The sequence below is a fragment of the Corvus hawaiiensis genome, chromosome 2 (genome assembly GCF_020740725.1).
Source record: "Corvus hawaiiensis isolate bCorHaw1 chromosome 2, bCorHaw1.pri.cur, whole genome shotgun sequence".
Classification (NCBI taxonomy): domain Eukaryota; kingdom Metazoa; phylum Chordata; class Aves; order Passeriformes; family Corvidae; genus Corvus; species Corvus hawaiiensis.
The window spans coordinates 19,023,537-19,046,648 of NC_063214.1; the positions used below are offsets into that span (position 1 = coordinate 19,023,537).

At 40.4% G+C, this 23,112-nt stretch overlaps 1 protein-coding gene across 6 annotated transcripts in view; it reads left to right on the plus strand.

Annotated features, from left to right (window-relative positions):
* The window catches only part of UVRAG (UV radiation resistance associated), a 98,696-nt gene that overhangs the window by 55,927 nt on the left and 19,657 nt on the right, over positions 1–23,112 (plus strand). For 5 of the 6 annotated variants that reach the window (XM_048293627.1, XM_048293623.1, XM_048293624.1 and 2 more), the window contains exon 13: positions 10,793–10,871. In XM_048293627.1, the coding sequence (XP_048149584.1) occupies positions 10,793–10,871 (79 nt within the window). Of the gene's footprint in view, positions 1–10,792; positions 10,872–21,814; positions 21,899–23,112 lie in introns of those variants that run through there. The other variant, XM_048293628.1, reaches the window with a different exon arrangement.

Here is a 23,112-nt window from a genome sequence, read left to right on the forward strand (position 1 = left end):
TACAACTCCCAACACCTTGTGTAGAGTCTTGTATAGTATCCATGGTCTTAAGCTTGAAACTCATTTTTTCCTTAACTAACCCATTTTTAATAGTGTTGTGTGAGGCACATTTGTTCCCCTAGATCTCATAGATGACTCTGGTATGACACCAGTGACTTACAGTCACAAATATTACATCAGTTCTTTATCTGTAAAATAGTGAATAACTGGGTTTCAGCTGCATTCTGCCAAGTCTGCTCTGCAGCCACCTCCCTGCAGTCATTCTGCTTACTGTCCTTGAAAATGAGAAGTGAAAGAAAAAGCGAGGTTGAGTTTGTTATCTGACAAATTTGATGCAGTTGGGAAGGAAGTATCAAAGATAGTGTAAATATGGTGATGTGAAAATGCAGTGGTGTCAGCTTCATTTAATCTTTGAACTAAGATTCTGATTGGCAGTTAAATACTGGGTAATGTCTTGATGTACAAATGGACAGCAGTGATGATTGGTGTGCTCATGATTTGGGATTGGAACCAGCACTGTTTAACTTCTTAGTCAATGACATGGACAGTGAGATGGAGTTTGCCAATGACACCAAGCTGTGTGGTTCTAGAAGGAAGGGATGGCATGCAGAGGAGCCTGGACAGGCTGAAGAGGTGGGCCTGTGCCAGCTTTGTGAAGTTCAGTCAGGCCAAGTGCAAGGTGCTGCACTGGGATTGTAGCAATCCCAAGCACAAGTTCAGGCTGGATAGATAATGGATTGAGAGCAGCCCTGAGGAGAAGGAAAGTGGGTAGATGAGAAGCTGAACATACCCTGTCCATATGCGCTGGCACCCAGAAGCCCTCATGTGCTGGGCCGATATCATGGCATGGGCAGCAGTGGAGTGGGAAATTCTGCTCCTGTGTCTCACTCTGGTGAGACCCCACCTGCAGAGTTGCCTCCAGCTCTGGGGTCCAACATCAGAAGGATGTGGAGCTGCTGGAGTGAATCCAGAGGAGGCCACAGAGGTGCTCCAAGGGCTGGAGCCCCTCTGCTCTGGAGGCAGCCTCAAGAACAGAAGTCTCCAAGGAGACCTGACAGCCCCTTCCAGTGGATAAAGGGGCTCCAGGAGAGCTACAGAGGGATTTTGGACAAGGGCCTGGAGTGACAGGACAAGAGAGAATGGCTTCCCACTGCCAGAGGGCAGGGTTAGATGGGATATTGGGAAGAAATTCTTCCCTGTTGTAGTGGTTTGGTCCAAAATACTCATTACTGTTTACCTGACACTGTACCGTGCCGTAAATCAAGTCCCTCCTGATGGGAGAGAATTTGCTAAAAGTCCTTGCAAGGAGTTTTGAAGATAAGCCAAGACTTTTCCTTTAGTTTCAATGTTTCCAGATAGTTGTTTATTAAGTCTTATCAGAGGAACAGAGCCACTAGCGTGACCCAGGTACAGCATAGAAGACAGAAAAGCAGGAGTGAGTGCTAAGTATCAAGATTTACACAGCCTTTTAAAGATATTTTAACCAATAGTTACTAAAAACCTACATTATTTTCACTTTCCTGCCAATTATTCAGTAACACGGCTAGGAACTGCGGAATTTTCTATCCAATCATTCCAAACTACTTTTACTGCAGAACATGGAGTAGTAGTAGAAGAAGAAGGTTTAGAGAACAACAACAATCCTCCATTTTGATATTTTTTACTCTTATCTATGTACAAAGAGAAGCCCAAAACCTCTAAAATTTTCACCCTGTGACAATCTTACATAGTAATCTATCACCTAATTCACACCACTGTATTTTCTAGTTCTTGTCTGACTGTTGGTCATTTTTTCCAAGGTTTGAAGCTAAAACAGTGTTGTTCAGGGGGGTAAGAACCCTTAAAAACAGGCAGAGAAATATTTTTGGCACTCTGGGTTCCTACATTTACCTTCTGTGAGATAAGAATTAGGAGAAATGCAAATCAGGCACCAAACTTAAAAGAATATAAAGAAGTTTATTAACAGACCTGAAAGAAGAAAAAAAATTATACTACACCTTCAGAGCACTTCTCCTTCCCCCACCTTTCTCCCTTCTCCCAGTGGCAATGTAAAAAGACAACCTTTGAGATGTTAAGTCTGTTTACCACTTCCATAATAACCTTGTTCAGTCCATTTAGGAAGAGGAGTCTCTCTTGACCGTGCTATGAAAACATCATCACAACAAGACAGCCGCCCAGGTTGGTTCTCTGCTCGCATGCGAGTCCCTTCCCCGACTTGCAGCTTTTCCCACAACTGCTTTTGAGGGTCCACTCTTGAAATTACTGGGGTAAAATTTTAAGGTTGAGCCGTTCAGAAACAAAAGTTCTCTTCACCCATCTCTGGGAGCATTTCATCTCTAAGAAAAGAGGCCCTTCTCCTTCCCCAGGAGCAAAGGGTCTTCCTCATCTTCATCTTTAGGACTATCTCTGGGAGCATCTCTAGGAACTGAGGTTTTCTCCTTTCCCATTTGGAGCAAAAGTCCTCATCTGGTCCATCTCTCCCTGTTCAAACTTCTCATGAAATTACAGCTGCGTCAGCATCTGCCTATCTCAGCGCAGGTGCTTTTGCTAACAAGCATGAATTGAACACTCCACCCCCCATATCTTCATGAAATTACAATGGGTACTCTGACATATCATAGCTTCACAACAGAATTTCAGCTTTAAGCATCTCCTCTTTCTCTTCCCTCAGGTTTTCAGCTCTTCACAGCACTAAAAGGGTTAATGTCACCCAGGCCTTGCAGCTGGAATGAAGCTTATTGCTGTTGGTCACATGCTCTTTGCTGGACAGTGGTGCAGCTTCAGCTGAATCTTGGCCACAGTGGAGGGGGGGGAAGCCGAGCCGCTCTGGCTGCCCACAGCAGGGCTGTGGGGGGGTTTCTGCGGGTGGAGCAGGGCCCATCGGCTCCAGGATGGCCGTGGCCTGGCCTGAGCAGGGCCTGGGCCGGGCCCTCTGGCCCCCGCACGGGGCCCGCAGCCATCTGTCCCAGCACTGGAAATGAGTCAGAGCTGGGGGGGGGGGAGGGGAGGGGATTCCTATTCTTAAGTGTGGATCACAGAGGCGGTCACAACTTTAAGTGGCTCAAAGAATTGTCCATATTCAAGCTGGCCAGCTGATAGGTTCTGTCAGGTCACAGGAAGCTGTAAGCACCCCTTTGCAAGAACATCACTTCTGGGACTGTGCTTGCTAACCCATGACACCTGTGAGGGTGGTGAGGCCCTGGCAGAGGTTGCCCAGAGAACCTGTGGCTGCCCCATCCCTGGAAGTCTGCAGGGGCAGGTTGGATAGGGCTTGAAGCAACCAGGTCTAGTGAGAAGTGTCCCTGCCCATGGCAGGGGGTTGGAACTAGGTGGGTTTTAAGGTACCTTCCAACACAAACCATTTTGTGATAATTAAAGCGTATGTGTCCTAATTTAGCTTATAAAGCTGCAGATATTACTGGTTCTTAAAGTTCTGAACCATTTGGAAAGTTAAGGCTATGTAACATGATTCCAAACTAGGTTTGGAATTTTACTTAGATTTGCCAAATGAGATGTAATATGATACTTAAATTGTTCCACATTTCAGCCTGTGCAAGACAGTTGGATGTGATGTGTAAAAACCATTATTTTACTGACTTCTTCCCTTAAGAGCTTTCTGAAGTAGAGATTAAACTTTGAGACTTTAATATAATTTGGGATATGGCAGAGGTCTGAACAGAAGAGAGAATAAAAGATCTAAAACATATGGTGGATTGTCGAAGTAGAAGCAGGTGAAAGCAGTTAAAAATGAAGCAATTTCATAAGCTTTAAAAATAGTTTGTATTAAAGACAGGTGGTTATAGACAATAAAAGTGGGCCACCAGTATGTTGGTACATATGTGATATTTCTGGATGCAGAGTTCATAAATCACAGAACACAACAGTAAATGTATTTGGACTTGAATTCGTAAAAGATACTTGAGGTCTGAAGTAAACGTATGGAATAAGGATTCTTTCAACTTTTCCTAACATTTACCATCTGCCTGAACCAGGAATCCTGTAGTGATTTACTTGCGTGTTCATCAAGCACTGAAGTGGCTATGTAAACCAGCTACAGATGAGCTAAGGATATGAAATTAAACGAGATCTTGACGGCTGATGAGTACTTGTTGAGGGCCAGCTGGGAAAGGTAGGACAGTGAAGAGTTTTTAGTGGTTAGAGCAGAATACTTTGCACAATTTATATGAGTTGTAAGAATGGTCTAATGCTTAAAACACCACAAGTAGTCTAATCATAGTTTTAGCTTTGTGTGCGGGTTCTCGATCCCCACATGTCCTCCCTGGATGGGGGAGAAAGTCCTTGTCAGGAGTAAGAGACAAACGGGACTTTTGGATCTTCTTGGTCTTCAGATTGTTTATTATATCTTATCAGCAATTTACGTGCTGCTGGCATAGCATGAAGCAGAGAAAGTACCAAAAGACACAATACTGGAAATTCAAGGCCCTTTTAAAGGTAAATCACCCAATTGTCACCAAGAATGTACATTATTTTTACTTTTCTACCAATGCCTAATGAACTATCTATTCACGTAGCCCTGTACTGCAGCATTTCCTAACCAATCATTCTGTGCTACCAACACTGCAGAAAATGGAGTAGGTGAAGAAGAAGGAAGAGACCTGAAAAATGACAGGAGTCCTCCATCTTGTCTTCATCTACTAACCATACTAATAAACCTAAAACTCTAAATTTTTCACCCTGTAACAAACTATGTGTTATACTACCACCTAACTCACACCGTTGTAGATTCTAATTCATTCCAAAGCCTTGGCAGCCCTCTCCATGGACGAAGGTTAAAAACTGTTTCCCTGGGGGGATGGGCCCCTCAGGACAGGCAGAGAAACATTCCCTGCACTCTGGGTTCCAACAGCTTTGAAACAGGCCTTTGGTTTTCCAGAATCAGTATCTGTGGGCAACTTTAAAAGATCTCTGTCGCTGTTGAGGCGGTCACGACACATACAGACACACCAACTGCTCTGGGCAAAAGCTTACCCTTAATACTACGTAGCCTCTTTTATACAGTTTCTTAGTTGTTTACATAGTTTTAAAGCACAACAAACTTGATTCAACCAATCATCACACACCACTATGTGAACACAGGATAGTCTTGCAGCATGTTTTTCTACCTCTAATTCAGCTATGCCTCTTTCCCACAGTCCTTCTCTAACCAAAGTAACAGGCCTGAGCTGTGATTTTACAAAAGCAACAAGGCCTTCATTTTATAAGGTTTTACCTATATGCCACAGATCTCTTTTTCTGTAGTCAGTTTTCTGGTTTTTAAATGCATCAGTACTAGTGAGCAGTTTTGGTTGAAGATGCTGTATTAGGAAATTGTTGCCTGTGCTCTTACAAAACCAGGGGTTTAGTCCATTCAAAAGTCAGTAAGAGATGGGTTGCAACCCCTTCTTTTGTTAAGAAATCATTAATACTCCTTATAAGGGAAAAAAACCCCATCAGAATGGATTATAGATATGAACTGCAGGCATCACACCTCAAAATGTAAACTTGAAAATGAAAAATCCTTGCAAGAGGCTTTTCTTCATCATCTGCCCCTGAAATTTCTTGGTTTTACTTTCAGCAGCACATGAGCACAGTCTCCTTTTTTACATCTTGAATCATGAAAAAGACTTAACAGTGGAAGATGACTTAAACAACCTTCCTAACCCAAGGAAGGATGATAAAGTTTATTTAGAGGAAGGTTTTACCATAGCTGAGTGTACAGGGCAGTTTGAACTTGCCTTAGAGGTGATATATTAGACTTCCTTGTGCCTGTAGCTTTATGATTACAGGATGATCTCCTTGTATCTGGATGAACAGTAATATGGAGTGGTAGCTTGTGGTCTCATGGAGTGGGCTGCAGCCTCTGGATCAGATTCCTGCAGGGATGCCATGGAATCACAGAGCCGACTTCCGGCAGAAATGCCTTCCGGCCCCTAGACAAGCACAGCTGGCAAAAGCATTCATCTGAAATCCTGTCTGTTGCTCCTGTGCTGCCACCAGATAACAAATGTGTTGAGACATATTCAGGAGTCCTTCTTGAACTAAAAATTGGAATTTGCCTTGGTTTGACACTGAGATTTCTGTTCAACTGTTTGCATCTGAATGAGTCAACTGGAGTAGAAATGCTGACAACCAGCCACCATTGGCTTTTCATATTGACTGGAAACACATATAATAGGTTTCTCTTTTTTAATAGAAAGACTTTTAAACCAGAGTGGATGATTTAGTGTCCTGTCTAGTCTTTGTAACCTTGATGTGATTTACTGTAATGAGATTATACTTTAAGTTTCTTAGAGTTATGTGTGTTTCTTATGTCTACAGTGTGTTCTACTTGATCAAACACCATGTTAAAATAAAGTCTAATTAGACTAAAGACCAACTCCAAAGTAACAGCTCCCTGAGAGTCCTGTTGATGGTGTAGTGGGTACCTTTAAGCTTGGTACCTACCAGAATGATATACTTTATGCAAATATTCAAACTAAATATTTAAAAACTTAGTATTTGTGAAGTGTTGTGAGGTCCTTGAATTCAAAACTTAATTCCATTGTTGATGGTAGCGTGCTGGTTCTGTAGTTTCAGTGTGGACTATAAGTAGAATTTCAGCTCTGTTTTTTATTTAAAAGTCTGACTTGCTGTTACTTTTCCCCATCAGGGTAACTGTGAACCAAGCACGTAACCTCTGCCTCACTTTTTCACAACTCTATTGAGCCTTGACCTGCTCGCACTTGTTTCCTTACTCATTGTGTATCAGCAGATCCTCTATAGGTTTGAATATTTGAATAGATAGATTCATAGATAGATATTCATAGATAGATATCTATTGAATAGATAGTGCCTTTGATAGAAAAGCGAGTTTTAAGCTGATGAGTTCTGTATCCAGTAGCTGATGTACGCTTAGGAAGTGTAGCAGGAATTAATAGGGAATGGATTGAAATAAAGCGGTGGATAATGACTTGCTGAAACTAAGATTGCAGGTAGAAAGGAGGGGCTTATTCTTGGGAACGCTCCAAGCAGGAGAGATGGGAGAGAGGTCAAGTGGGTGAGGATGAGAGAGTTAAGGTTAGGGCAGATGGCCTGTCATCTCTTTTCTGAGCTCTGCTAAAATGAATTTATTCAGAGATTATTAAAAGTGTCTTTTAGCTGCTTCTATTATTTTGTTTTGTTTTGGTTTTTTTCTTGTCACATGTGAAAAATGACAATCAAAACCTCTTCTTGTGGGGCTGGGAATGCTTGGGTCTTGAACGTAATAGTGTTGGTTCACTAGGGGAGAAACTGTTCAGTCATTGTGGCATCACTGTGGAAAAACACAAGTTTTGTCCAAAGTGACATGCCATGGAAGGGAATATGAGCTATGTGCCTAAAAATGTCCTGCATATGTTTTGTGGTTTATTATAGATATGCAGTGTGATGCAGCTGGGTAACACTGGTCATCTTACTTGTATCCCAGTGAGCCATATAAAACAGAACGTGACTCAAAAAAAATTAGTAAAAACTTAGTGTTTGTCGCAGTCCTATAGGATTAAATAAGCAAAACATGAGACTCCCAAAACAAATGTAAGCTTTTAAGATCAAGAATCTTCTTTGTGTTATCTTAGACCTTCAAGGCACATATTGACCATCTGGTTCAAATCAGTCTGGTGTGCAGTTTGGATCACTTTTATCCAGAGTTCTCCACCTTCTAAATTCAGAGTGGGGCTTGTTTAATTTCAGCATCTCTGGCACAATTCTCATAGATCCTAAAGCCACCTTTCTGCATGCCTGCTGGCTGATTATTCCCTTAATCACTCCTAGTCCTTGTGCTTTTCCCCAGCACAGGCTCTTATCATTGCTGACATATCTTGAAAGCAGTGGAAACACCAGTGCAGAAGCAGCTCCAAATGGGTTAAACCTGTTACAAGTTACTACAGATGGTGGGTTTTTTCTTGCATCAGGTTAATGTTCTCTAAACCAAGATCTTCTTTACGAGTCACTATTAAAACTGCTATTGCTGTATTGCCTAGCTCTTTATATTCAGAAATACATCATCTACTGTAAACTCAGGGTGTGTTAGCACTGTATTTTAAGAAGCCCACATGCTATTGAAATGTCATATTCCGTAGTTGTATGTAAATGTCAACATATTTTTACAAAGGCGTGCGTGGACCCTTACTGAGCAGAAGCTGTTTTGTTCATAATTCCTGCCTGTTCACATGGCAGATGTATGGTTTCCTAGAGTGTGTAAGTACTACTCTGAGGAAGACCAGAGATCAACTTCTGAGCTCTGTTCTGTACTGAGAACAAATTTCCAGCACTTGATAACTTCTCTCAGATGTTCTTTTCTGTTGATTATAGAAAGGGTACCTGTAGCTTGTGTTTTTTCTTCTTTCCACTAAACATATCACACTCCTTCGAATTTTTCATCTCAGAATAAGTATCTATGTTTTGCTTTAAAGGAGCTTAGTGATTTTTTTCCCCCAAATATATCAGCAAGAATGGAAAGAAGGAAGGTACACTTTGGAGTAGAATAGGTAGGTGAACGCCATTTTGAATTTTATTATGTGTTTTGTGATTATAAAAATACTAAAATAATGTTTTTCAAAAGTATTTAGTATAACTAAATCCTTACACAGCAGACTCAGCTTTTTGCAGCATGCTGAAGGGAGAGATGAAGCTTACAGTTAATGCTTTCCTATGGAGCAGGCAAGAAGAATTTCATGTAGGGAGGCAGCAGTTCAAGTTGGGTTCAGTTATACTCACTGAAGCACTATAGTGTTCAGGTTCCTCTCCCTTGAGCTTATTGCTTGTGACCAGGTTTAATGGGTAAGCAAGATAACACACAAAGAGAGGGGCATAAAACTTAATAATATTTTTCTCTTGAGTCATAAATGTATATATGCCAAGACATCCACTGACAGTTTTCAAGACTTTCATGTGATGATGTTGTGAAAGCTGACCTGAGGATGTATGTGATTTAAAAGTGTTTCAAGATTAATTAGTCGAAGTTAAAGGATAGAAATGTGAATATTGGCAAAGAAGCAGGATCAATGTGATAAGCAGAAAAGCCTGATTTTCCCTTTTAAAAGGGAAATGTGTGGGAGATGTCAGTGAGCACCATAAACCAGTTTTTACCCCCTTTCTATACTACATGGATTGAAGAGCTGTGTGTATAGTAAAAAAATACATGGTTCCCATTACTAATGACTTAATGAAATGCTACCTTCTAGGGAAACATGGTTTGTGTTCCTAATGGTGCTTTTATTGTAAAAAAAGTCGGTTAGTTTTAGACTGTTAATTGTAAAGTTATCCTTTAAATCTAACCCTTGCTCTGTTTGGGTAGTGTAATTGGAGTTACTGAAATGAATTCCTCTTGCTTTGTATTTTACACTTGGAGTAATGTGTTGTGGAATTTTTGTAGCACGTGTTCATTTGGAAAAGTTTCATTTTCTTGCATGGGGAACTAGTTTGATTTATAGTTCTATTAAGCAAGGTGAGCTAGATACATACTATTCACAGAGATTTTTATGTTCCTCGACTTAAAGACATGTAGCAAGTTTGAAAGTAGCATAAAACCTGAAGCTGACGTCTCAATATTTGATCTGCTGTGATTGTGACCTGTTAACCTTTAGCTTTAATGGCACTATATAATTCTTATAAGTTGCAAATCTACTCTACTGTGGGGCTGATGGATGATAAAATCCACTTTGCCTAATCACCTCTCCAGAATGTGTGTTGTTTCTAGTAGATACTGATCTCCTGTATTTGTTATCTTATGTTTGAGAGAGACTTCGGTTTCTGGTGTAGCGTGGGGCTTATGCGGATAATTCATTCAGCATCTTGATTAGGAGCTGCAGGATGTGGTTCATGAAAAGACAAAAGCTTGATTCGCGCTGTAGTTCCCATAAAAATAAATTTTAGTTTGTACTAAGATTGCTGAATTGACCATGATGACCTCATAATCTCTGGTGCTGAAGAGTCAAAAGACAATCCTAAGTACAGGGTACAGCTGTTAAAGCTGTTTGAGAAGTGCATCACTTAAGCAGAGATTCTTTAAGCAAACATATAAAGTTATATTCTTTAATGCAGAAACTGTCAAAGAGTTTCAGTATTTAAGGGACTAATGCTTTAGTTCTCTTGTCTCACATAGCAGCGCTATGTTCTTATAAACTGTTTGCTACATGCGGGTGTTTAAAATGGTGAGCAATATTTATTACATAGGAAAAATAAGGATCAGTAATATAATATTTGCAAGGGCCATGGTGATCTATGATGCTGTGACTCAAGCCTTTGGTGCATGTGTGAAGTTTGTTGAATCACTTCTATTCTGAGTGTTGTTCTGGTAAGTGAGCCTGCAGATTTCTTCTCTGTGTAAAGGGTTTTGTGCTCTGTCAATCACAGGATAATGATCAAAAGAGAACATCTTTTTTAAAAGATTATTTTTGTTTGGAAATGAGCTAACCAAATGTGACTGGCTGAATGCAGAGGGATAGCGTGAGATCTGGAATTGTGCTATGTGCTTCTGAAATTACACTTTGATTGGTGAAAGGGATGTTGCAGCACTGGGGGAATTGTGAAGTGTCTTTTAAAAACCTGAAATACTTTAAAAAATGGAATTCCATAGCTGGGTTTTGACATCAGTTTTAAATGCTGATTGACTGGAGTTGCAGAGGGTTCCTAAATACATCCTGTGTAGTCAGCAAGGGAAACTTTTTAAATCTTTACCTTATCAGAAAAGGAGTCTGGGGCTTTTTGAAGTTTACATAAGCATCTGAATAATTTCACCTTAAATGCTTTTCCCCCTCTTTTTTTTCCCTGTCAGATTTCCTTTATATCCAAAAGGAGGGGAGAAGCTTCAGTTTGAATATGGAGTTTATCTTCTCAACAAAAATATAGCACAGGTTGGTACACTCGAGATATATATATATATTTTTTTTTTTTTTTTTATTTTTTTTTTTTTTTTTTTTCATCTGTTCTCTGCTTGGTGTCAGTATGATGTGAGTGTGCATATGCTGTCTTGTGATGCTGCTCTCTGTGGTGAAAACCTGTGAACTAAGAGAAATGTCCTTGAAAACATTATTTTCACTTACCTTACAGCTTTGTGCTTGAGATTTTCTTGTGGTGCTTAGAGAAGGACTTGCCAGATAATAATGAATCTTTTCTTTTCAAATGGTACATTCTTCGAGTCTATAGACTTCACACTGTTTTGAAAATTATAAATATTTTCTGGTTTTTTATTCTATTGTACTTGAAGATCCATTAATGTAATTCTTGCTCCTGTGTCTTTAATTTTGCTCTATTATTACTTCAACTAATATTCTACCCTTATAAGAAAACACAACACATGGAAAATATGAAGTATTGCAAATGTGTGACTTTAAAAAGTCCTGTCATACACCTTACTTCTTGTTTTAATGTATTTTAAAAAACATCCTTTACTCTGGAAAATGCAAGAGACTTTGCAAACTTGTATTTGAGATGGCAGTAATATCTGCAGCTAACACGTTTGGTATGGAATTCAGAGAATCTTCAGACAGCTGGTCTGAAAGAGGCCTGTGGAGGCTGTTTTGACTGGTACGTAGTCCTAGAGCAGGGTCAACTGCTCTTATGCTGTCCCTGCTGATGTTCTGTGAAGAAAAGCCTGTGATATAAGTACTCCTTAGTTCCAGTGCTTGACTGTCTTGGCCACTGAAGACATCTAATTTCTGACATCGAGTCCAAACCTGTTTTCCCTCTTTATATATTATAATAATCTGATCCATTTAAGTCTCTTTCTCTTTGAAAACTTCTATGCATTGAAAAAGCACTTTTCAACACTCTTCTTGTCTCAAATTCTCATTTGAATCCACATTTTCCTTGAGATGCAGTGCCCAAAGCTGGGTACAGTGAGCAACTGTTGCTTTCAAAACATTGAGTAGGATGGGAGAAATGCTTCCCAGATCTTGTCCTTTTACTTCCAGTTCATTGGGTTCTAATGGGTTTGTACTCTTAAAAGCCTAGCAGAATGAATCTTACGATTCTGTGCAACTAACAGCTCCAGGTATCCTCTGCACATGAACAAAATAGTCCATTCTGAATTTGTGCAGGTGACTCGTTTAATTTACATTTTACATGCTTTACCTTGAATGTATTCTTAAAGATGAACTTCTTTGTTCTTGATCATGATTCTGCTATGGTGGCGTAACACCGGAGATTGAGAACTCAGTCTCAGCTTTATTCTGGCTGCACCTGAACCTGGGTCCAGATTACCTAATTAAAATATTGGATAGAACTGGGATTCTGTTATTTCAAGTGGAGCCCCACTTCACCAGCACTTCAGTTGTAGCCATGAACCATTCATTATTACACCCAAGAGTACTTTCTCTGTATTCACTCATAGTTCATCAATATCCCATTTCCCCAGAATGCTTGTGAGCATATTATACCAGAAAATGCCAGGAGATTTAAATTTCAACAGAAATATGACATTTCTGTTTCTAACCTGTTTGAAATTACATTAGTCTTAGAGTTTTATTCTTGAAAAATATGATCTTTTTATGCTTAGTTTCTACTAGTTTTGCTTGTTTTTCCAGTTTTTTCTTCCATCACTTTTTTCGCCATTCCTTACCTAAATTGAAGTAAGGCTTCTGAGTCTTTCTGTGTTACTTGTTTTTTAAGCTTGGATTGCATTTACCATTTTCCAGACTTGCCCATGCTTAGTGTTTTTTGGACAATAACCTCTCAAATTACTTAAAGGCTAAAATATCTTAAGACAAAGTTAATCAAGTGCTGCTAATCTTGGAAATTCGCTTAGCCAGGCTGTTAATATATCTTAGACTGTGCCTCTTTGTTGGTGGTATTAGTAATGGCAGACAGCTGTTCACACTTGACCTACAGAGGGAAAATTAGTGAGAAAAAGGATTAGTCGTTCCTTCAAATGCTTTGATAGATCTCTCTCTTCATTACTATCAAATCAATGCTTTCCTTAATCTCTGCTTCCTATTTCCTTCTGCTTACACTGGTTCATTCTGTAACTTGTGAGTCGTGATGCTGCTTGCTTTGCCTTTCAGCCCTTCCAGGTTTTTACCTTGTTCTGGAGTTCGCCATTCAGTTATGTGATGCAAGCAAGAAGCTCTGTGGTTTATGTCATCGAAACAATGAATTCTTCATTGAGCCCATGGTGGTTGTCTTTCCTGTTCATGTAGTTTGGGTTAATTGACACTTGTGCCTGTAGTATTTTTTTTTATTGGATCTTTCACCACTTCACTTGGTTTCCTGTTTATCTCTTTGACTTGTCACCTCTGAATTATTATCACTCTTGGACCTACTGTAACTTATCATTCTGATTTTTTTGTCCTGTTTCTGAAGGACTCTGGGTAGTTGAACACACAGTCACTCACCCATGTTGCCTTCCAGTTCCTTGCAGTTGGTTTCTGAAATCACTGGCATGTGTTTAAACTCACAAAAGTAAATGAACACTTTAAGCATGTATTGAGTTTCCAAGTCTATGTGGGGTCATTGGTGCTGGTGCAAGCTAGTCAGTGGCCAGACTTTGAAGTGGTTGGTACAACACTAGTGGTTCACTTGTTAATACTTGAGATTGTATGCTGTTGGATATAAAAGCATAATAAAAGTAAACCGGAATTACTGGGAGTGCTTCTACTACTTATTTAATCATGGAAGTGTTACTGATGTCCGCATAAACTGTTGTAGTCACCTTTGTTTTGATGTCCTTGGTCAAATATTGCTGCTTTTTATAGTTCTTCCAAGGGGAAATTCCTTTATGAAAGCAGAACAGGTAGATAGTGTGCAGAAATGCATCACAAAACCTCTGTGCTCTGGGGCTGATTTGACCTAAAAACCCAAGATTGTTTGAATCCTTTGTGTGTTCCTTGGGATGCTGGAACTGTTGAATTTACGTAGCTTTTAGCAGACCTTATGGCTTCTTTTAGAGAAGCTTCCAGATATGCTTAGTTCTTGTGAATGTGTGAAAAATTAAGTTTGGATGGAGAATGAGCAGCTGCCTCTCTCTTACCTCCAGACTATCACCCAAAGGTATTGGCCTTAATTCAGAGAAACAGTCCTCTTTGTCAGGAGTAAATGTAACTCAGTGCTTAATTCCGTCTGTGTGCTGTGGGAAGGTTGGAGGTGCCTGGGAAGAATAGTGGCGAGTTTACTGGAGCATGAAGACAAGAGCTTGAATCATTCATGCAAGTTTTGATCACTGTGACAAACAAAGAGCCCATAAAAATGATCAACTTAAAGAAATACTTTGAAACTATTTGTTTAAGCTTCCCTGGTTTCACAGATTTTTATATTTTTTTTTTTTTTTTCACAACTACCTGGAATTCTGGCAGCAAGGAGAAATGTGAGTGTGGAAGAAGTGAGATGGGGTTGATATTAAGTAAAATTACTGACATAAAAACTCTTCTAGATAAAGTGGTACTGTTTTGTAAAACAGCAGGATAATAACAATGGAAACCACATCTTGCACTCAGGAGAATTCAGCTGGAATTAGAAACAGCTCAGTGCTGGCTTGGTAGAGTATTTTTTGGAGAAACTTGCTTTGCTGTTACATTCCGAAGTTGAAACAATGTGTGTTAATTCTGAGAGTTCATAATAACTTCCATCTGTATGTAAGCACAAATTGTTTCAATACCCATATTTTCTGTTTGTAAAATTGAATCCCTCACAAAGTTCACAGAGGAGCTTTTTGAGTTGGATAATGTTAACTAAGGCCATACATTTCCAGTTAAGATTTCAGTTATTTTACTCTCACTGGCATAGAAACATGGGATTTTTTTCAAAGAGAAATTAGTGACTTATGTCTAATAATGCCTGTCAGAAAAATTCACTGTCATTGTCAAAGGTGGAGTACAATACAGTTGCTAAAAATGGGAGTGAATTGTGCAGCTCTCCAAAGCATTAGACAGTGGGAGAGCATTTGGCAAGTACTAGCCCCATAAGCTCTGCAGCTCCTAAATTAGGGATGTGTATGGAGTATCTGAGGAAGCTGAGGCTTTAGCAGGAGAAAGAATTGAACTCTCATTCTGGTATTCAAAGCGGAGTAATGGAGATTACACCATGAAAACCTCTTGTTATGGTAGATGAATATTAGGAAAACCCTGAAGCGCGTGGTGAGGTTTTTTGTGGGTGATAAGTGAACACAGACCAGGGTCAAAATGGCATCTCTCAGAGTTCTCTTTGTTTGGAACATACAATGTGGGTGGCACCCAATTCTGCTGGAGCACAAACATGGACCTTGTGGAGCTGAGCTCTCACAAGTGCTTGAGCAGTGGTCTTGCTGCTCCAGGTTTTTTCATCTCAGTTAATTTTTTTTATAACTTTGAAGTGGGAGATATTGAGAGTGCAGTGGCTTTAGTTTTGAGTTTCAGGCCTGTAGAAAGAAAGCATCTTTACTGCTGCTTTACTGGCTGCTTTGCTGTCTTTTTCCTTTGTTCCCAGAGCCTTAATTGCTTTGGCCTGACTTCAGTGTTGGTTCTTCATTACATATAATGAGATGGTCTTAATTTAGTGACCTTCCTCCTTGAGGTGAGTGAGTCCCTAGTGATCACACACAGTGTTACTGTGGGAGAATAACTGGCCCAAAATTGTATACCCTGAAAGATGAGGGTGGTGAGGCCCTGGCACAGGTTGCTCAGACAAGCTGTGGCTGCCCTATCTGTGGAGGTGTCCAAGGCCAGGTTGGATGGGGCTTGGAGCAACCTGGTCTAGTGGCAGGGGGTTGGAATGAGATGAGCTTGAAGGTCCCTTCCAGCCCAAACTGTGGTTCTATATTACATGATTTCTGTCCTGTATTGGTCATTATGTCTAATGCATGTATATATGATGTGTAGCCATTGAAGAGAACATGTCCATCTTGTTCATGAAAGTTCCAATTTCTGTAGGTATTCAAGGGTTTGTCTCTTGCATGATACTTGACAAGTATTATTACTTGTCCAGTTGCAAGATTGCTTGTAGAGGACACAATTTCAATATAGCTGTAAAGCTGGTTTCTTTAGGTACCAGTAAGCAGGGAATTTACTGCAGCTGGTATTTTGCACAGGGCAGTCAAGTTATTTACACTCTAAGTATCAAATGATTTGCTATTTCTGTCAGCCACTGAAGGACATCAAATTAATTTGTCTCTTGTTCTTCTGGATTTCTTATTCTAAGTCTTAGCTTTACCACAGAAACAGAGGGCAGCTGTATGACTATTGTGAGACCCTTTTCATTCCTTTGCTGTGACCTTGGTCACTATCTCCATCTGGCTTTGTTGGACATGGCCTCAGGAATGTTGGTGTTCTGTCCTTGTCTAAATTACTAGCTCTTGAAAAGTAGACCTGCAAATAATTTGGACAATTTTACAACTCTTTGTTTTCCTACTGCCAACCCAATGAGTGAATGTCTCTAGTCTTACCTCAGTTCATAGAATCATACAACAGTTTGGGTTGGAAGGGAACTTGAAGACCATCTTGTTCATGGGCAGGGACACCTTCCCTAGACCAACACCTTCCCTACACCAATCCTAGACCAGCTTGCTCCAAGCCCTGTCCAACCTGGCCTTGAACATTTCCAGGGATGGGGCAGCCACAGCTTCTCTGGGCAACCTGTGCCAGGGCCTCACCACTTTCTGAGTAAAGAATTTCTTTCTAGTATCTAATCTAAATCTGCCCTCTTTTAGTTTACATCTGTTCCCCTTTTCCTATCCCTGTCTGCTTGTGTAAAAAGTTTGTTGCTGGTGTTTGTTAGTGGGATCTCTGTATATGGTGGCAGGCAGAGCATCACCTTCCAGGCATTACTTCCAGGTTTAGTGAAACCTGTGGAATTTGTTGCACTGCATGAGTTAAGGTTACTTTTTCTTCTGTTCAGCCTGAATGCCATGCTTGGGATCGTTTTGCAGGGAAGGCTTCTTTTCTAATCTTCATTTGTTTTGTCAGACCATATTGAGTTGTGTTAGACTGATATTCCTATTCACATTGGCATGGTTTGCTCAGCCCTGACCAAAGAATAGTTCTGCTTTCATCTGACAGTTATTAGCAACACATGTACTTTGCTATTTGACAAAAAAACAAAGTGTTACTCTCTTGTCAGCTCCCCCAAGGCTCTTTTTGTCATCAATAGAGTACAGATCCAGGGAAGTAACTGGTGTCTAGCCCTCCTCTTGTGTGTGCATGGCCACTGTGTCCACGTGGTGGCAGGTGGCATTTACGTGCTTTGCGTAACCTGCTTGAGAAGCTGAGCAGCCAGTGCTGCTTTCGTGGGAATGCTGCATTGTGGGTGAGTTGCTTGTCTAATGCACAAGGTAAGTAACATTCAGAGCAGCATAGAAGAAAAGCAAAATACTTGATATATTTTAGGTGTAGTCAAAGTGCTGTCTTCCTCCATAGCTGATGGAATTAAAGGTGAATGTTTATGTACTAGCGCCATATGTAAGAGACTGAACTGAAACTCAGCTGTTAAATGTGAAATGAGGCAAGAGGTTCAGTTTCTGGCTCTGTTAAACTATCAAACATGAGAGAAAATCAGCTCTATAATAGAAACTAATAAACTTTTCCATGGGAAGTTGAAGGGCAGAAATGTTAGGTCTAGAAATTTGTTTTGGCAATAAACACTATGGAGCAGAAGTGTCTTCAAGAGTTCTGTGGGTAGTGGTGTATATGCAGTGGTTATGGCCCTTTGAGTGTAGGATACTGTGACTTGCACACTACATCTTTTATGAGGCCCCTAAACTAAGATCATAAAACATACAGTTCAGAAAGAATGCACCGTCTGAATCTGAGGCCAATTTAGCTACATAGGGAGAAGTGTTCTTAAAGGAGCACAGGTTGAAGCCAGAGTCTAGTCCTTGTCTTGTGAAGTGCCAAGCTTTCATTTAATGCTAAAAGGAAGGGACTGCACCTGAAAAACCACAAAGTACCTTCTCCAGCTATGTAGAGCCAAAAGCTCTTAGGAGAGGTTTCATTCCTGAAAGTTTCCTAGGGTGACAGTGAGCTGATACTTAGCCAGATCATTTAGAACTGGGGAATTTATTTATGTTTTTTGCAAATTTGTTGGAAAGACTTTCTTATTTTCCTTTCCTATCGCCCATGCCAAGATAAAATATGTTGAAATGAGACTGGATTAGTTGTAACTAAAGTCCCACTTTCATTCAGCTGAAAGCCTGCCTATACTTGTTTGTAGGCAAAGGCCAATATTGACTTGCTCTGTGAAGGAGCAGATCTTGGGTCTTCAACCCATACAGATCCTGGCACCTGCACCTGAAGCCCAGGCAGTGCTGGAGGCTCCTGCAGCTATGGTGGGTGACTGAAGGGATGGTGCACTTCTCATATAGGACAGGCTGGGAGAGCTTGGATTTTTCAGCCTGGAGAAGATATGGCTTTAGGAAGACCGCAGAACCCCTTCCAGGGCCTAAAGGAGCTCCAAGACAGCTGGAGAGGGACTTTGGAGAAGAGCCTGGAGTGACAAGACAAGGGGGAATGGCTTTCCACTGTCAGAGGGCAGGGTTAGATGGGATATTGGGCAGAAATTCTTGGCTGTGAGAGTGTTGAGGCCCTGGCAGAGGTTTCCTAGAGAACCTGTGACTGACCCATCCCTGGAAGTGTTCAAGGCCAGGCTGGATGGGTCTTGGAGCAATCTGGTCTAGTGGAAGGTATCTAGGCCCATGGCAGGGGGGTTAGAACTGGATGAGCTTAAAAGTCCTTTCTAACCCAAACTGTTCTGGGATTCTATGAATAGGAGAGGTAGCATCATCAGCTGTGCTTAGTCAATCCTCCAAAATAATTTTGGGGGACCATCCTTGCAGGCATGTTCTGTGTGTTACATAACTTTTGTACTGTGTAGCTGTCATCATCTCTGTGCATTAGCTCTTCAGTCCACAAAGTTTCCTAAAAAAAAAGGAGTATGTCTTTAAAATAGAACCAAAATTGAATAATCAGAAGGTAAATGGATTCCTGATATAGTTGATCTGACATAAACACGTCTGCCAACTTAAGTTCCTTTGTAGTATATATAACTTCTGTGTTATAAAACTGAAGTGGGAAGTTTCTTATCAAGCCCTGGCACAATGTATCAGTGTAGGAAAAAGCTGTAGTGTATAATTTTTAACAAGTAGAGTGTGTGCACTGGAGGCAAAGCTGGACATTCAAACGTAAAATGTTCACACCTTTGGAATTCCAGGACCTGCTTTGTAAGCCTGTCTCTTCCTTCGGAGCCTTCTCTCTTTCTGCCATGTCACCCATTTCTAAATGGATAAAAGAAATTATGGTAAAATGCATGTCATTTCTTGAAACTTCACTTGCTTTAATGCATAAAAATTCTTCTCATCTGTTATTTGCAAGCAAGTGACAAGCTGTGACTTGTGGGGTTTAGATTTTTTTTTCCTGAGCTTCTGTTTATTTTCACTTCTTCCCCTGCATTCTTTGTTTTTCTGTTGTACAGTTTAATATGTATGTTTTGACCTCCTCGGGTCAGGATTTGTCTCATACTTCTGTGCATAAGATTTGGCACATCAGGGCACAAAACCTGTTTTGAAAGCTTTTGGTATGTCAGCTACTTAATCATCCATAAATGCCTTTCGGACTTTTTAAATACTGTGGTTGAAGTTTAGAGCAAGTTGTTCTCCAACAAATGGAATAAAAGTGTCTGATATGTATTGGCTCATTCACTTATTGATCAGTCCAGAATGTCTGGAAATCCAGAGCTTTGAAGCATTTTATTTTTCAAGAGACTGGAAATACTGAAGGGGTTATTGCATCTCTCTTTGCTGGACTTTCGTGTAATTCATGTAAATATTTGTGAAGTTAATATTGTGTAATTAGAAAAAAACAAAGTTCTGGTTCAATTTAGCATGTATAAATTAAAGTTTTCAGGAAGACCAGTCCTGAACCTGTCCTTGGTTTAATGCTCCCTGACCTCAGGTTTTAAGTTCAAAATATCATACATCATATGAGAAACCATTTTACATATTGGTGTGTTTTAGTGCCAAGTGGAGTTCACTGAATGCCAGTGTTATCCTAATAGGAAGCAAGTTTTTCATAGGTTAAACTGTTGATTCTGTACTCCTCAAATGAGAGGGCTTCCCATTTGAGTCACAATCTAATCTTTTTTTTTAGAAGTCAGTCTCCTTTGTCCACTGACAGTAACATAATAGATACCTGGAAAGCAGTTCAGCTGAAGTGCAAGATGTGGCTGGGAGCAGAGAATCCCCAAATTCTTCTTCCATTTAAGCTCTGTGTCATGGGCTGAATCATTTGCTCTTTGAGTAAAAAGCTTTCTTGAAGCAAGAGCCTTATCACCTGAGAGAGCCAGGTTCACAAACCTGGATGAATGAACGGCCAGAAGCTCAATTTCACCCATTTTAAAACAAGGGCTTTCCCAAAACAACATGAAAGAGCAAATAGCTGAAAGATTTTGTGTTTACAACATCTAATGGAGCTCATTGTTTGCCCACTGAAATGATTCTGCAGGTTCCTTTCCTGCAACATCTTAAGGTACGAGGTACAGCTGGACTGATGTCATATGGGAAAATTGCCTGGTTTTGGAGTGGACTTATTAAAATGTGAAAGTAACGAACAAATGGAGGAGGAGTGTGTAGCACTATAACCCTAACCATATATTTTCTCTAATTTCCATGCCGGACAAGGTGGGAGAGTTCTCTGTACATACCTGTGTATTCCCTGAGAATATTGCCCTTCTGGTATTCATAGGTTGATATTTGGTTTATATAGGTAAAAAGGAAATTTCAGGTATGCAGAATTGGGGCATAGTTCTTGGGGACCTAAACACATACAGAGGATGTCACGTTTAAGATGGAGGCACAGAATGTTACTTATCTTTCTCCTTCTGACTTTTGCACATCTGACCTCTTGTTCTGTGCCCGATGTAATGATTTTTAATACAAAAGCTCAGGATGAATGAGGTCATAGGAAATAAGTTTGCCTATGTCCTATAATCCAGTAAACATCAATTTGTGATACTGAACCCTTTTAAGAAGCTCTGACCTGAACCTGGAAAGGTTATGCTCTATAGTTTCATCTTATCAAGCTATAAATGCAAGAAGACTGCAGTAAACATGGTTCTAGTTATTTGAGTGCTTCACTGGGAAGCGAGGGAGATTTTTTGGAGGCTAGTAACTGCTCTGTCTTCTAAATTGCCTTTTTTTATGTTATTTTATGAAACAGTTGTGGCATATGAGGCGCACCTTTATGGGCATGGGGGCTCATATATGTTAAGCCCATAACTGCTAAGTTTTACGGGAGTATTTTACTTACACGAGTAGCTGTTTCTCCCAGCCTGTCTATGACAATGGTTTCTCATATCCTTACTGGGACACCACACTGAAACCATGAAGGTTAATGTTTGAGACCTCTCTGGAGAGGTGCTGTGTTTACTCTCAAGGAGGGTTCATAGATATCAGTGAGAGAGTTCTTGAGTAAACGCAGCTTTTGACTCATCTAAATGTTTAGTTCTACAGTGCGTTCCACTTGTACTCAAACACATACTCCTACTTCCTTATTTTCTTGAGATCTATCTCCAATAAACACTATATTGCTGTGAAACCAAAATCCAGTATTAAATATTGCTGCACTTTTAAAAATTAGACTGAAATTGCTTCCTAAATATTTGGTGGAATAGTACAAGTTGCTGTGCATTTAGAATTGAGGCTGCTGCTGTCTTTGAATAAAGATCAGACTTTGTGTTTTGGTGAATGCAAGAGGAAGAAGCAGCTTAATATAATTCTAGGACAAATCAAAGAAGGTAAAAGGGAATTAGGTCTGTTATCAGATGAGAATACAGTTTCCCTAATCACTGCTGAATCACTCCTGTATGTAAATTTCATGTATGAATTTCCCCTGCCTTTCAGATGGAAGTGAATTTAAATTCTCCAGGCTGAGAGGAGAGGAAAGGAGACAGGCTGTTCTTGGGGCAGGAGGAACCAGTGGTGAGAAAAAGTTTCCATCTCAATTTGATGCAGTTTGTGAGAACTGAATCAGCCAGAACTCTGTGAGGACCTTTTGCTCTGATGGTAGAGATCAATGTTTCTAAACTGTACTAGTGACTGTGTTGGTTCAGGACTGCGTGGCATCTCCAATGTTAGTTATCACTGTTACAAGTCAAAGTGAGAGAGTGAGGGGCCCTCAACATCAGAAGGATGTGGACTTGTTGCAGCGAGTCCAGTGGAGGCCGTGGAGATGCTCCGAGGGCTGGGACCTCTCTGCTCTGGAGACAGCCTAGGAGAGCTGGGGGTGTTTGGCCTGGAGAAGGAAAGGCTCAAGGGGACCTTAAAGCCCCTTCCAGTGCCTAAAGGGGCTCCAAGAGAGCAGGAGAGGGACTGGAATGACAGGACAAGGGGGAATGTCTTCCCACTGCCAGAGGGTAGGGTTAGATGGGATATTAGGCAGAAATTCTTGGCTGTGAGGGTGTTGAGGCCTTGGCACATGTTGCCCAGAGAAGCTGTGGTTGCCTCATCCCTGGAAGTGTTCAAAGCCAAGTAGGACAGGTCTTGGAACAATCTGGTTTAGTGGAAAGTGTCCTGCCCATTGCAGGGGGTTGGAACAAGATGATCTTTAAGGTCCTTTCCAACCCAAAGCATTGTAGGATTTTGTGATAACAGGAAATTATCTTATTGATGTCAGCCTCTCCCTTGTAAATGTGGGACAAATCACGTTAGTTCAGACTAAGCATGCTTCAAAAATAACTGATTGTAACTACCCTTTGAAGGTACAGCATAAAATGCGGTTGTTATCTCCTGTTACTGCTTTGATTGCTGTTTGTGTGCCTTATTTACTATTTCTAAATCAAAATTGTGGTGGGTGTCCTTTAAGATGGCTTTAGTGAAGGCTTTAGGCACACTGGGTCAGCTTGAGGAACTTGAAAGCATATGCTCAATGGATTAATGAAGGACATGGGTCTTCAAGGATGTGGATGCAACTTGCCTTTTTGTTAGTTTAATACTCTTTAATAAGTTGCAAAATAAACATCTGCTTTTCAGGTGTAACTCTGGGAGAGGGAGGCAGGTATATGAAGATAAGTCATAATTTCTATTGAAATAGCTGTTGTATTTGAGCACTTCCTCTTGCTTGGATGAGGGCACTACTCTCACTACTGTGGCAGTCCTCTATTTGGTCCTTCTGAAAGCAAGATTGAGGACTTTAAGACTTT